The sequence below is a fragment of the Perna viridis genome, chromosome 11 (assembly GCF_037379345.1).
Source record: "Perna viridis isolate PV_CMFRI_1.1 ecotype Kerala chromosome 11, ASM3737934v1, whole genome shotgun sequence".
Classification (NCBI taxonomy): Eukaryota; Metazoa; Mollusca; class Bivalvia; order Mytilida; family Mytilidae; genus Perna; species Perna viridis.
Window position 1 is genome coordinate 22,561,215 of NC_142455.1, and position 16,391 is coordinate 22,577,605.

At 33.5% G+C, this 16,391-nt stretch overlaps 2 protein-coding genes across 5 annotated transcripts; one reads left to right on the forward strand and one right to left on the reverse strand.

Moving 5' to 3' along the window:
• The first annotated feature begins 1,397 nt into the window (after positions 1–1,397).
• Positions 1,398–12,532, forward strand: LOC148603384 (uncharacterized). Of its 4 annotated transcripts, XM_088551808.1 has the most exons (3): positions 1,398–1,639; positions 7,195–8,214; positions 12,308–12,532. In XM_088551808.1, the coding sequence occupies exon 2, from the start codon at positions 7,199–7,201 to the stop codon at positions 8,207–8,209; it is 1,011 nt and encodes a 336-aa protein (XP_088407934.1). In that variant the 5' UTR covers positions 1,398–1,639; positions 7,195–7,198; the 3' UTR covers positions 8,210–8,214; positions 12,308–12,532. The 4 variants fall into 4 exon arrangements, with proteins under 4 accessions (XP_088407934.1, XP_088407932.1, XP_088407933.1 ...); XM_088551806.1 differs by lacking the exons at positions 1,398–1,639; positions 12,308–12,532 and adding an exon at positions 1,760–1,873 and having other exon boundaries at positions 7,195–10,122; XM_088551807.1 differs by lacking the exons at positions 1,398–1,639; positions 12,308–12,532 and adding an exon at positions 5,534–5,685 and having other exon boundaries at positions 7,195–10,122.
• On the reverse strand, positions 10,435–16,061 carry LOC148603385 (perlucin-like). Its single transcript, XM_088551813.1, has 5 exons — positions 15,906–16,061; positions 14,256–14,353; positions 13,574–13,667; positions 11,843–12,050; positions 10,435–10,486 (listed from the first exon to the last, which is right to left on the reverse strand). The coding sequence occupies exons 1-5, from the start codon at positions 15,937–15,939 to the stop codon at positions 10,450–10,452; spliced, it is 471 nt and encodes a 156-aa protein (XP_088407939.1). The 5' UTR covers positions 15,940–16,061; the 3' UTR covers positions 10,435–10,449.
• Positions 16,062–16,391: the final 330 nt, after the last annotated feature.

Sequence of the window (16,391 nt, forward strand, 5' to 3'; positions counted from 1 at the left end):
TCAGTTCTAGATTCATACGAGATCATGTGTTCTACGTGTGGTTTTTGCTTGTATCGGGACGGGAAATTTACATTAAAATATGAAATGATCGGTTAGAAGTGAACTTAATGCAATATTACCCAGTTTCCGATTCAGACACAGGGACTTGTTACAATTGACTACATAGGTCATAAACTTTATTAGGGCTCTAATATATCATTGCCAGTTGCTTAATCTGGTTCCTAATCTGTTTTCCTGGTCAATATCATAAGGGACTCAAAGATCGCAAAAAAAAAATGAGAGGAACGAAAACATTACCCGCACTTCCTGGTAACCAGTTGTTTTGATTGAGGAACATGAAGGTCATCACGGTAACGAAAGAGTAATTATATCAAGGGAACCAAGATTCTAACGGAAGTCACCCGATTTTAGAGCATATCGCATCCGTGCCACTTCGGATGTTGAAAGCAAGCCAAAATCAGTGGCATAGAATATTAGACGATTAGCGACTTTGAAGACCAGTCTTTGAATAAATGTTGGACTGCCATCCATCTGAAATCAAGTTATAAGGAATGTATCGTGGATTATAAAAAGTGTTAACTTGCCAAAACAAAAGTAATTGCGTTTTTCAAAAATATGAAACCATTCCTTGTAATTTTGGGTTACTATTCCTTCTATCATTGTAAACTGTAATCCTTCAAATTTGGAGAAAACTTTGTAAATGAACACCGTATATAACTGCCAGAAAACTACATTAAAGTTAACCCATCACTGATAATAAAAGAAAAGTGGTGAGAAAAAAAAACGGCGTTTTTTCTGTCTTTCTCTATCTATAGACCCCTGGCTTTCGTTTACAATTTACAGTCATGATGAAGTCCGTTCTTATTTAATATCAAATGCATGTCTGGATTAAGAGTCTAGAGAAATCGATATTTTTAATTTGTATTTATCATTTTTATCATTCCGCTTTCATGAATATTTCATGACTTAAAAATATTGATTGTGGTTACTCCCCTTTCACATATTAAATTTAAGTATTTGTAAAAATCTGGCATAATTTATTTTATACCTTTCTATTTATAGTCGAAGCGGTCATAAGGATGACAGGGATTTCCCGTTTATAAATAGTGAAGTTACAATATACATAATTTAATATTTTGTTTTTTTTTTCAAATTTAGTAAACACGTCGATTTTGAACAGTCCGTTACTAGCATGTCTTAGACCTTTCTTCTTTATATACTCATTCTTGCAAAGGAAAAAGAAATGTTTATTCCGTTGTGCCCCAATGTTTTTGAAGTTTAGAATGTCACATAAGCGATATAAATGTAGATTACAAACACCAAAAAGTACTCTATCGGCGAAAACTTTTTCAGGAAGCTACATGTGTACTTAGCCCACTGCCTAATGTTTGTTTAGGATTAAACCGACAACACACACCCAGGCAACACCCACTAAAATTTTGTGAATTTTCTTTTATTGACAAACTACATGTATAGTTGTAAAACGCTATATATGTATTTACATGTATGGTAAAGTGTGTATGTGATAACATCCATATAAATAGCCTTATCAGGATCGGAAATATTGGTTTTGTGTGCCTCGTCATTTTTATCAAATGTAGTGTTTATCCTGGTTGTATTCGGATCAACGTGGGTTCAGGTAAGGAATCACTATTTTTGTTAGGATTTTTTCTACAGCGTCTTAATATTTTGATTAGATCAATATCTTACCTGACAATCGTAAGATTGAAAAAAAAGGTTTAATAAATGTTATCTTTCTACAAACATATTCCCTATAAACACGTATACTGTTTATGTACCGGAAGTCAGCAACAAATTTCATTGATTTTAACTGGAGACAGACAATCCACTGTACTGATTCCGATTAGTCGTTGTAAGTACTGCAATCTTGATTTTCTAATTGATCTTTGACCAAATTAGTCCTTAAATTAAGAAAAATATTGCTTTTCATCTCCAGTCTTAAACCGAAATCATATCAAGAGAGTCAATCATTTAATTACAGTTTTATGCAGTTTTATGTGGTCCATTGTTAACAATTGCTCAAAGGGAAAAGATAGAAAATTTCCTTTTGAAAATGGAATCAGTTTTACATAAAAAGCGGCGTATGTCGATATTAAATGAAGGTTTTGGATAATTGAATTAATGCTTACTTTCAAGTTTACTTATGTTGAACGTTGAATGTTCAGACATTCAATACAAAATCGCCCCGTGCAGGTCCGGGTGTTAAAAGAATAGGCCTGCAGCAGCGCTAAGCTTGTCGTAAAAGGCGACTAAATAGTGCTCAGAAACCTAGTCGGGGGCTAGGCGCTCTGCCCACAGAGCAACTGGGATGTGTGCCTCAGGTGGTGGAATGGGGTACCCCTGGCGTGTTACATGCTGGGGTTGTCAGGCTATAATACGGAAAACCTGACCGCAAACCATAGTGGTGCACCGTGTTGGGAAAGATGCCACGTTCCTCGCACGTTAAAGAACCCTGCTGTGGTATTCGATAGGAGTAGGAACCTTTGCCCTCCGCCACAGGAGGCTAAATTGCCCGATCTTACCCATCCCTCTTTTTCCAGTGGCAATCAAAATTTGTCGACCTTATTATCCTTGTGACCCATCCTTTTTTTTTTCATTTCATATTCATTTTATCATCCATTTCATGTTCATTGTCTGAATATAGCTGAAATATTGCTGCTCGGACGTTAAACCCCAACAAACAAACAAACAAACAAACAAACAAATCAATACAAAATCAATGTCAACGTTTGTACATTACACTTTACATATGGTACTTATATATTTAACTGTTGTTATTCTAATTGTATATTTGTCGTTTTCACATGTGGTGAGACTATTATGAAATATTTAATCTGAATCAGTATGTTCAAAGGCCTACTCAGTTGGTACTGTATATAACAGATGAGTAGCGCTGTCATATCACTCATCATTTATCATTTTGCAACACGAAAACAAAGCAATTTAAGCAGCAAGATGTTGCAGTACATTGGAATATATTAGCTTGTAGCTGAGACATTAACATGAATGAAAGAATCATTTGTGTGAAAAAAAGTCATTTTTGATCGAAATATCGTCTAGATGTTTGATCTATGTAAAGGTTACACGTGCATGCCATTATATAATAACTGCAAAAAAAAAAGTATATTAATTTTTTGGCATCAAGAGAGAAAGATGGCCACTATCGTGATACACTGCATAAATACATATATGATACAGCAGTTTTGTTAAAAGTTAACCATACTCCGGTACAGACCTACTATACCCCGGTATGGGATTTAAGGGTTTATCCACATTTCTCCAACATTTTACTTTTTTCACACCCTTGACTAAAACAACAATCAATCAAGGCTGGGATCAAGAGGCCCATTAAGGGGTGGTTTATGGTACATGTATTCATACATATAAACTACTTGGTATTGCCTTAATAGCCTGAAAAAATCAGAAAAAAAACTGTCAATTGTCTTGCGTGCCAAGATACAACATTGATTCAAGCTTGTGCCAAAACCTGCTAACTGGCAATAGGAGAATTTTTTTACATCACTGCTTGTATTGATTCCATTATTATTTTTTTATTTTTCAACTTTTTTTTTGCCTTTTTATATCAGAATTTAGTTAAAATCTACTTCATTTTTTTAATTATAGACTTCCTTAAAGTTTGCAAAAGTTCCCGATGATGATTTTAATGTTTTTAGTGTCAAATACTGCTTTTCTTAACTTTTAAATAAACATTTTTTTTCAGAGTTCTATTCAAGTTTTTATCGCCTATCAAAAACTCTTTTAAAAGAATGGCATTAATATATTTTTATTGCAATTTGTTCAATTTATCAATATTAATTTTACATGTAACATCAGGTTTATCAAAATAGCTTATGGCAAAGTTTTGGCAAGCTGGAGTTCCTTTCACTTTTTTTTTTTATTTTTCCTTGTTTTCTTCACAATTTTTCAAGTGGAACTACATGTATGTTATTTGAAAGAATAACGAATTAGTGAACAATAGCTACGTTTAAAAGGTAAAAAAGGAACTTGATACAAATAGAATATGAATAAAATGTAAAGATATTGGAAAGTATTTTTCAATATTTTCACGTTTTGCTGGGAGTGTTCGTTTAAACGCACGATAGAATCGTTCGTTTATTTTTGTACTTTGATTAATTCCTTGATATGTAACTGTTATTTATATATTTTTTGCTATAATAAATTTTAATGTTTTTATTTATTCTATTTTTTATTTTTTTCTTTCTTCATTATAATATTATTTTTCATCGTTCGTCTATTATGCGTTTAAATGCACGCTCTGAGCGTGTCTATCGTGCGTTTAAACGCACGCCAGGAGCTTTCGTTTATCGTGCGTGTAAGGAGGTAGACCAAGGATAGGGGACATACATTTTAAAATTGACGTGCTTTGGTCATATTCCATTTCACCAAAGCCTATCAAGCTTTCATTTGAAACAGAATGAAATCAGTCCAAGTTACGTTGATGCTTATATGAAATTAGTGTAAAATGCTGAATACAAACAATGACTTGCAAGAGTTATGTCCCTTACCCTAGGTCTACCCCCCCTTTAAACGCACGCTGGGAACGTTCGTTTATACGCATGATAGAAGCGTTCGATTATCGTGTGCGTTTGGGTATTGTGCGTGCGGGAAACTTGAACGTCTCTGGGTGTGTATACTTGTTACATTTCATGGAAGAAAAGACATCTTTTTCGAATTATTTTCAACACTTGGCTGCAGCTTTATTTGAACTTCTGCTTATCATATACATGTTTCATAATTCGTTGTACATAACATTATAATAATATTTGTACAGGTGGACTTGGTCAAATAAATTAACCATTCTTGTGCAAAAAAGGTTTGTGGCGCAAACGATATCTCTAAGAATATTGCACGAAAGATCGCTTTGTCCTGAATTTGTCATTTGGTGGGAATTTTATTCCCTGTTGAACGCTGAACGATTTTATGTTTTGTTTTTGTTTTTGTTTTGTTTTTTGGGGTTTTTTTTTGGCAATCTTTTTATTAAAAAATAATATGATGAAGGAGAAACCTTTTAACGCTCTCGAAGAAACATTAATTAAAGATATTTGTGTCAGCTCTTATTTGATATATTATACCTATGATAAACTTTGAAATGATATATCGTTTTGATTGTACTAAAGCATTATACTAATTGTCATGGTCTGATATGTCTATTGGCCGAAATTTCCGGCATTCGTAAGGAATTATTGGTTCTCATGGTCCGAAATGTGTCTGGATCGAACTGTCCGACAATGGTAAACCTTATGGTTCTTATAAATTGCGGAAGATTTCTTTTATTTAATTTAGTTTCGTTTAATTCTTTTTCGATTTGTATCGTTTAATTTTGTTTTTATTTCGTTTCGTATCTTTCTTTTATCGATTATTTTCGTTTCGTTTTGTTTCGTTATCGTTTCGCAATTTTAAATAACTAAGAATTATGATTAATATTGATTACAGAATTTTCGTAAACACCTTGGCGCCATACTACAGACTGTTATGGCCAAACCTATCTTGGAAAAGCTTTGATTCGATTTTGATTCGATTTGTATTGAATCATCGAAACTTGCAAATATTTTCCGAGACTGGTTTGGTTCTCAATCGCATATATATACAAGTATACGCAAATGAAGCTGCCATGATGCTGTTTTTCAGCTCCTGAAAATGAAGGTACAAACTAATATTGATGCATTGTGTTTCTTGCAATAAGTATGCAAAACCAAGTTGATAATACAACCATTTACGTTACGCTTTCTTCGGGAGCGTATTTTAAAAAATCTGCCCGTGGAGTTCTGAAGTTTTCTCTTAAAGCAATTGAAATTACTGCCAATTTATTTGTCATTTCCACGCATTTGAGACCATGGCATGCATAGAGTTCTCAAATTGATTTATTTCACATATTTCATCGCTTCATTATGTTTCCTCTTTCCAACGTTACATCAAGAAATAATGCATAATTTAAACAGTTTTGTTGAAACTAATTAAGAGTCCGTTGCCATGACCACATTTTGCGAAAATTAATGTTTATTTTTTGCACATATATATAAATTTACATACAGGTGCAAATTCGGCCATGTGAACGCATTACCGTTTTGTGTAAAGTTGGTCCCGACCTAGTGCAATAGTATTTTGGTGGATATTTTTTAGAAATTGATTTACACGTAAACGGAAAGCAAAATTTACATACCCCGTTTTCCGGTAAATAAAGTGAGGTGCAGATAAAACAAGCAGGTTATTATTAAGTTCTTCCATCGATCTCTTATTGAACCTGGTCCAGGCTCCTAATTTTTAATGTCCAGAGTCCGAGTTGCTTATTTACTTCTGTGTTTTTGTTTTTTTTTAATTTCTTTTTATTTTTTTTTGTATGCGTCATTTTGGTTTTTTCATGTTCGTTGTTGTTTGTGTCTGTTTTCCCTGTCTTGTTTTTATCCCTGGATTATTCCATTTTTTTATTTCAGCTAGAATCTTGCTTCCTTTGTTTACTCATACGCCTTTTGACCTCATTTTACCTCAATACAATAACAAAAAATCCGGAAAAAGTCGCCAACGGTCAGTAAATAAAGTAAACAAATAAAGTAAACTTAAAATCAAATGTAAATAAAAAAAAAGTTTTTTATTTTCAAACTAAGTAAATTTGTGATTTTTTTGCCCTGACAGTATAATGGTTGCAGGCATAATCATAGATTTTCTTATTATTTTCTTGAAACTAAGCTAAGGAAAAAGAAAACGATGGCGTTGCGGGGTTCCGTAAATTTTTACGTCATTCCCGCATTTGTCCTTCACCTTTCCGACGTACTAGAACTTGACCCAATGTTGTTGACCATCGACTATAAACGTAAAGTTGAACACTATTAATATCAAGTAAGTGTGCACCATATCGTAGTATGGATATTCAAGCGTATTAAAAACCGCATGTAATGTACAATAGACAAATAACCATGCTGGCACGCATGTTTTTTCGCAGTGATTGTGCATGGGTCTATTCTTCGCCTGACTTATAGTTGTCACTTTGCCTGTTGCCTGAGTCTTACCACATAAAGTAATAAATTAGCAGGGAACCAGAAATATGGCGGGAAATCATGGTATTTCAGCTAATTTTTTTTAAAGAGGGCCTCCAACTGTCTGCTCCGTAAATCCTTAAAATAAACTTTAAATTTTTTTCTCACTCTATTTTTCCAGGACAATGCGGGGAAGAACTTTAGCTGTGTTGACATTCTCATTAACTGCTCTTGTGCTTGTCATGTTAGTAGCGCGGAATAGTCAGATTTTCATCGCTCAGGAGGACTTGAAAACAAACAGTGATGTTGCCAAAATTCAAACAAAGTGTAAAGTCGACTACACTAATATCTATTCAATGGATTTAAAAAAGTGGTCGAAAAACTCCCATGTTTGTGCTGAATGTCAGCATTTCAATAAAGCAACATTGAAAACGCCGTATGGTAATACGCCAATATTTGTTTATCCGTCTGCACAGGATCCGTGGGTTTCTGGTATTATATCTTCAAGTGGGAGGTTTGAAGCAGAAAAATCAAGTATAATGTTCGAGCTTTTAAAGAGAGATGCAAATATAAATCTTATAGACATCGGGGCCAATATTGGTGTGTATACTCTGTCGGCAGCTAAAATGGGAAGACGTGTTCTGGCTGTTGAGGCTTTGGATAGAAATGTCCGCCATATTTGTGCTTCTGTCGCTGCAGGTGGTTTGCAGAACCGTGTCACGTTAGTGCATAACGCCATATCTAACAGCAACGGAGTTGTTAATTTGGGCGTAGATAAAAACAACATGGGTGGAACATTTGTTGACGTCGATTCAAAACACATAAAAAAACTTAAACTTGGACGGGCGAATGGGACGTATGGAACGGTGCATACGATAAAAATGGACGACCTTTTAAAAGTTCCTGGAATAGAAAATTTTCAAAATGTTGTTGTCAAAATGGACATTGAAGGATTTGAAGCAAAGGCAGTTGAAGGAGCGTCGTCATTTTTCGATAAATTGACAATTCATGGATTTATTATGGAATGGGAGTTTCATAGAGGGCAAGCTACTGCAAAAACGATTTTGAAATTTATGAAAGACCGGAACTTTTTACCTCATTCCCTTAGTTCCGGTAAACAACCGTTATCAGAAGACAAGTCTGCCTCTTGGGGATATGATGTTTTGTGGCTTCCAAAAAATAATCAGAAAATGTAGTTCAGGTAATACTTGAAAAAAACGTCCATCTCCACCTTCGTACATGAACGTTCTACCTGAAAGGTATTGCATACTGTAATTCGGTTGAGGTACCAGAGTCATCCTTATATAAGCAAAACGGGTGTTGCCGGACGTTTTATTTCGATATACTAAAGTAATTCTTTTCAAGTGAATTCTGCGCAGTGACATGCCTTTTTTATTATTTAAAAAACCAACGGTTTTGTCTAATCACTAAACGCGACTTTCTATGTTTGTATTATTTTCTAGACCAGCTATATTCGTATTCAAATTTATATGTTCTACGTTTCAACATGGATTTCTGACTTCAGTTTTTATTTGTGTCAACAGTACGTGTAGTGTACATTTTTAACTGTACCTTGGCGTACAGTATGTTTTGGCCCAGGATTTGTAATGTATAGAAAATACTCGCTTTGGGTTTTACTATAATTCATTTACATTTTCTTACTCTTGGATAAAAAAGTCTCCTTTAGTTAATGGAGAAGTTGATAGCCAGTTGCAAGATATCTTTTTTTTTGTTTTTTGTTTTGATATGAACATATCTATTATTTCCATGTACATTTACGTGTATTTAGTTCTAGTATTTTTTTTTTATCTTACTTGGCACCACAAACTTGACAATAATTGGATATAATAAACGGCTAAAATTATACAAAATAGTAAATGCTTTCAAAGATCACCAGACCAGAGGGTAAAATCATACCCGCACATGTACATGTACGTCTGGATGTACTTGTAAAACACTGGAATAGGGTACAGACCTACAAGTAAGATGAGCGCACTAAATCTTTGGCTAATAGGTTTCTTTGTGTATCTTTTTTTATATTTTAAGTGTTTAAGACTTTTTTACCCAAAGAAACTTATGCATTTTAGCTTTTCCGTCCGCAATTGAATCCTAATTAAATATTACAATAAAATAATTTAATTGAAGACCGTGCATGTGTACATGTTCATGTATGATTTTGTGAACTGTGGTATATGATTTTGTATTAAGATGATGTGTGTAAACAAAACAGATTAATGTTAAATTAGGGAGAAAATATGGTTTTAATGGGCATTCTAAATAATAAAAATACGGTTAAAAAAATTCACTAAGTTTGAAGAAGTATTTGTTAACACTATTTATGCCACTCTATGTACACATACTAAACTTCATTAACTCAAGGAGTTATTGGTTTATTGGAGTCACCTTGTCTGTCCGTCCGTCATTCCGTCCATTCAGAATTTGCCGCAATGATCTGGACTCGCAATGAATGGATTTATTACACAATCAGTATGTGGCTTTATATAGCTATATATTGGGTATATATTAGAAGTGTTTTTGACAGCTGTCCGATTATTTAAACTTCGTGTTTTGTCTTATTGTTTTTACTCTATGGAAATGGTAGAGAAAGTTTCCTCTGCCGCTGGACAGATTGATTTCACATGTGGCGTGTTGCTTTACATGTGTATAGATTTGACATACGTTGTAAGCGATTTGATTTTTGTCCAATATCAGAGTATTCGGGAGACAACTATTCCATTGAAAAGTATACGTACATGTATAATATACATGTAGGAGTATAACTAGCATGACAACGCCATCGCTCGCAACTTTACAATTTCATTTTTTCGATTTCTTTCGTTTAAGGAGGTAGACCTAGGGTAAGGGACATAACTCTTGAAATCAGTGATATATTCAATTTCACTAAAGCCTTACACGCTTTCATTTGAAACAGAATGAAATCAATCCAAGTTACTTTGATGCCTACACGAGATTGATATAAAGACCCTGAAGACAAACGTTCCAATAATCTGTAAGAGTTATGTCCCGTACCGTAGGTCTACCTCCTTAAATGGTTAACAATCAAAGTATTTGACGCAAATTTTCAATAAAGCGCAGTCGAAAAAGGTGATTCTAGACAATTATTTGCTGATTTTTGCCCAAATTTCTCGAAATTAACAAAATGTTCCAGTAATAGGGGGTCCCCTCCCCAGCGGATCCACCAATGCTCTCGTTCTGGTCTATGTTAGCAAAGAAACATTTTTTTAAGGACAAAAATAAGCATGGACATTTATATCACAAATACAAGAAACAATGACAACAGTTTATGTGAGTGAAAAGAAAGCATGGATATAAGCCTTGCATCTTAATTGCATTCAACCAATTTCAAATATCTTATAATGATAAACATGCGCAGTACAGCAAGTCAATGAAAATACCTATGAACGAAATTCATGCTTTATTTTCCAATGATTCCGCTTCCTAAACCAGGTTTTCTGAAATAAAGTACATGTAGTAAATATAATAGTGGTTCTGTAAATCATCGACCACTTCAGAAATTTCGATAAAACTAAAAAAAAGGTAATATTAATCATAAGTTCTGAGGTAAATTATTGTTAAGATATGACTGATGTACATGTATGATTACACTGTGAAAAATAACCCTTTAGGATCCGCGATTTGATTCCCTTGGTCAATAAACAAGGTCCATGTGATCTTCATAAATATATATTTTGTATAGTTACATGGTCTAACACCACTCCAATCTACTTTCTGTTTTGATGACCCTGCTCATCGAACAATCAGATTTCTTCTTTCGTGATTTTTAAAGCATTATTCAAAGGGAAAACTCCGAGGATTCTGAAAAGGTCATCTGATCTGAACAGTATGTAGAATGGAGTGCTGTTAGATCCTACATGCAGTGACCAAGTGGTGTAATAGACCTATTATTTTAATTATACTGAGTTTAGAACTGCATGGCTTCCGTAAATCGTAAATCGTCCTATATGTTTGTAATGATTAGTTTTCTATTAATTTGTGTGCACAGTATGATCATTTTGTGCGCACAAAGTATTATTTTTTTCCCTTGTATGTTCCTATGAGGGCTCCGTAGATTCTTCATCCGGGTTTATCATTCTCTTTTTTCAGTGATTATACGTCCCAAGAAAAATATTCATTAAATTTCATTCTTTACCTGTACTAAAATAAATAAAAACACAGACGTGTTGTTTGCCGAAAGTATCAGTACTACATGATACATGCACATTCGCAAATAAACATTTACGAATGTACAATAAGAGGTTGGCGACGATCATCATCCGAGTTATACATGTACATGTACCTAGTATCATTTCACACTTGACAATTGAAAAATAACGTCATTTCGCCAACGATTCATTGCAATTGAGAACAATGCAGACAAACATCAAAATAGAGCTAATTCATATGAAAGTTTATAAATGTTAAAAGTTAATTTTCTTAAGTGTTGCATTTAAAAGACTGTCCATTTAGAAACCAGACAGTTCCTATGATATGAATGGCACATGGTAAATTTTATCCCACGGAATGTTTTGCTCCAGTGTAATGTTTACATCATATACATATCCAATATAACAAAGATTTTTTAAAATCTACTTTGGATGGTAAAAAAAGTAACAAAATTTTGCACAAAATGAAGGGGTTATCTCCCTTTTTGAATGTAATTTTAATGCTTCCTATGTTATTTATTTCTCTTTAACCGTTACAGTTCATAAAACAAATGTCATGTGCCACCTGTTGACTGGTTTTTGCATGGACGCCTTCATAAAACGCAGCTAGATAGTTATACGATATATTATGAAGGGGTTACTTACTCCATTTTACAGATAAAATGGAGATGAGCATCACATTCTTTGTCGTTCCATTTCCAATTGTCACTTCGCTTCATTTCCATACAATCCTCTTCATTATCTCCATTGTCCGGCTGTCCTGGACCCCAGTTTGTATATTCAAGAATAGTATTGTCAGCTGCCCATTCCCATGTTCCTTTCACAGCGTCGTCCCTACCACCTAGCCAATACTCTGGAACGATTCGTATTGGAGATTACACGCGATGTCGTGTTTATGACACCCCTTAGTTATTATATATATATGAACGACTCTCAGATCAATTTTTTCAAGCTGGAAATTGACAAATTGATATTGAATAATTGAAAAAAAAACAAACAAAAACAAAACAAAAAAACAAACAAACAAACAAACAAAACAAAACAAAAAAGGTAAATACGAGAAATTGTACTTTTCAAGATGTTTATGCTGTTTGTTTGTGTTTGTTCTAGATTTGAAGCTGTTGTACTGAACAGATCTAGAGGCAGGGAAAAATGAACATAACGTGAAACACGATTTTTGTAGGACTAATTCAAACAGACAGAGTATTGACACCGCACTCCTTAGGAAATACTGCCCAATTGCAGTTTACATACACAAAGAAATTAACTAAAAAAAGCCTGTAATGTCAGATTTAATTCGACTAAATAGTCTGTATAAAAATCAGACAGATAGAAGGTGATTCATGCATTTAAAAAACCCACCAAATTCACTTTTATCACCTATTCAAGAATAGTTACCGATTACATTTAAAAGCAGTCTCTAGATGAAATTTTATCTATATAGATTGTGTATGAAACTGTTAATGTTAATAGGAGTTGAATGTAAGGTTTTCTTAAAAATACAAATATAAATACGGAAAGGACTATCGTTACATAAAAAATATAGCATAGGTAAAAGCATTGTTTCCTCCATCTCGAATCACCTCTGTTTACCATAGGCAGCGTCTGAACTTTATCTGAAGACTGGTACTTGAAATAATCATATTAACAAAATATATAAGCCGTAACACAAGAATACACAAATCATGTTTACATATATATTGAATATGATTAGACAAAGATAGGACTAACATTTATTTCCTAAATAAAATATATATGCCGGACTTCTATGTCCTTAATACACGTATGTAATAATGGTGGATCTTAGCAATTAACAAGGAGTTGGGGACAAATTAAAACAATGGCTCAAACTTTTTCGTCGGTAAATGAGAAAAAATATATGCATTTCAGTCACTTGTGTTTGTAATACAAAGCTTAATAACGGATTTTTATGATAATTTATTGAGTAATGTTGCTTTATGATAATTTTTCAATGTTTCAAACATAACTTGAAAAAAAAATGGAAAAAAATCTAAATATCATAAGGTACCAAAGACTTGAAAAAAAAACTTTCATACGGTCAACAGACCATCCATTTTCCCCTTCTCATTGGATCCGCCTATGTCTGGACAATTAACTTCAAGATCAGAACATAAACTTCCCATCTTTTGGAAGTCGTCCTTCTTTTTCCAGAGTTATAGTATCAACCTTAACACTATAGATGCATATGTGCCTCATAGATCTGGACGTGACCAATATTTGGTTTGTTTGTAAATAGTCTTTGCATAAACAAAGATGAATATGTGGTTGCTTCTTTGGAAGATGTTATACATGACGATCTTTATGTTTGCTGAAACTTAATTATGGGGAATATGATACTTTAACGCGTACATTTACCTCCGCCTGAGACTTGAGTAATATTCTGGAGAAATTCCTGTTCATCTGAACTTTTAACAGATACAATGTCGGCGTGATGTGACAAACAGGAGCTCTGAAAATAAATAATGATGTATGTGCATGTATGTACAGTACTTAGTTGATATGATATCAAATATTGTTGTATAATAAGTTTATAGAATTTTAATATTATGTTATAAAACATGTACATGTATCAGGAACTCAAGATGCTATATATGCTGGTGTGAAACGATGTGTTATGAACATAAATATAATTATGTTGTTTACTTTATTTTTAAAGAAATAGAATAGCTACATGTACAGGCGTGTTTTTTTTTAAAAACACACAATATGATACAGCTATGGTCGTTCAACAGTGTTTGTCGCTTACTTTCAAATGTTTATAATTCATTAATATGTGACAATTACGAATTTCAAGTTGTAAATGTATGTAAAAATATCATATTATATACACGTTAGTCATAGTATCGTTACAACGAAATGTATTTACAAAGTACTCAAATCATTTTAGAATATGAAGTTTTCATTCCTATCCGATAGCATGTTTCATGTAGAAATACTTCTTCAGGACAGAAAGGAGGGAATCGTGCAATTAAAATCATCATGAAAATGGGAAACATATAAAAAATAAACTAGTTCAAACTTGAAAAAAAAAACTTACTGCAGCCTCAAACCAAGTGACTTTAGCAGCAGTACTAAAAAGATAGCAGGATAGACCATAAGATTTCCATCCTACCGGACATTCACACAGTACAGTACCTAAAATATAGTTGTGATGTTGACCTGCAATTGCGTTTAGTCTAATATTGCTATATTTTTCTATATACTAAATAAATTCATTGTAAGTCTGTTCAATCAGATCGATTAATACATGTATACCACACTTCTCATACCATGTCCCATGATATTAAAAAAAAACACTTCATTAGATCTTTTATAAGATCGTAATTGATATAGTACCAGAAATAATGTATAGTAATGCATTATTGTGTACGTGCAAGATATTAATACAAGGAGGTACAATGTAAACCTACGGTAAGGGACATAAATCTTGAAATCAGTGATATGTTTGTATCATATTCAATTTCAACTAAGTCTACCAAGCTTAATGAAATCAGTCCAAGTTATTTTAATTCAAACATTATTTTATTTCAAAGAATACATCAATATATGAAATGACGATATTGTAATACACAAGGATTCGGAAACAAGCTGAAGCTTATGCTAATCCGTCTCCTAATAAATAACGAGCTATCTTAAGACAATAATTATAGCATGCTCTTATATAATTATGTATATTTGATGCAAGTATCTATTGGAGAATTAAAGGTTGAATAAAGAATATATATATATACACACACACACACACACACACACACAATTAAGCATTGACAAATCGTTTACTTTTTAAAATGTAAGTTTGCACCTTTAAGAATAAATCAGTATTTTGTTCAAAGTTAGAGCATCAGCCCCTTTGAGAAGAATGTCAATATCGATATGAAAAGCATGTATAGTGTTATGTCGAGTCTCTGAGTAATGTTACATTCAAGTAGAAAGTGGCTGTTTGTTTCTCTTTGTCCGCAGATACAGTTCGGACTGGCCACCAAACCTCGCCTGTACAGATGTCTTTGAATATATTCAAGTTACTTTGATGCCTATACGAGATTGATGTAAAATACAAACATTCCAATGATTTGTAAGAGTTGTGTCCCTTACGCATGTGGTCTACCTCCTTAATGTTCTCATTGGAACTCTGTTGGTCTCAATACCAATACATGATGGCATTCATTACATTAAGGCTTTTAACTTAAATTGTATTTGCTAATTAATTTTGTAACTAAGAACACTTCCGACAGTTCAATAACACATAAAAAATAGTACATGCCACACTCTGTATCATATGTCATATCAACCCGACCGAGACTTCTATATCAACCAAAGGCCATTGGCCCTAGGGGTGATATATGTCAAGGGTTGATATGTCATGGGTAAGCAGGAAATTCAACAGGCCTAGTTCGTTGAAAAAATGATAAACACATGTACACGATCAACTACAAATACTGTCTAAAACAATCACTTAGAAAAGACAAACAAACTCTATATCTGCAACATACAATAACGTTTAGCGCTAGTTGTCTCATGACTGCAGGATCAAAATAAAAGTATTGTGCTAAATCTAGTTACAAAAGGAAAATTACTTTATTTCACATGTACATGTACATGCAACTATCAGGTGTTAGCCTGGCTGATGCACATGCAGTGATAGCGTTGCTAAGGACGACAAAGATGATACATTGTAACTAATACATACCAACACAAAGGATAAATATTGCCGATAACAACATGTTCCCTGTTCTACAGTATAATCTTATCTTCCTACCAAATGTAGATCACATGTACAAGTTAAAGGTTAACCCAGAAACCGAATAAACAGTACTCATTGCAGGCTAGTATTTACCATGTGCCCGAGATATCCTTATCTGGACGCAGTTAACAGGATGTAACAGATAATGCCAGAACTCCCCAATTGTCACAGGGCATCAATTTTATTTCTTTCTCTGTGATTTATTTTTCGAATTTTTTTACTTTTCGACCTGCATCTATCTTGGAATTGCCTCCATTTGGGAATTTTCATTATAGCCGTTTGAAAGCCCCTGTGGTGTACTATTTGTGAACCAAGTATTAACATTCTTCTTTTTTTCCTGTTCACTTAGACTTTTTTTTCCGATTTTGACCGACTGCCATCTTGGAACGGACGTCATATTGGATTTCTATATATGACTTTGCACAACTTTAA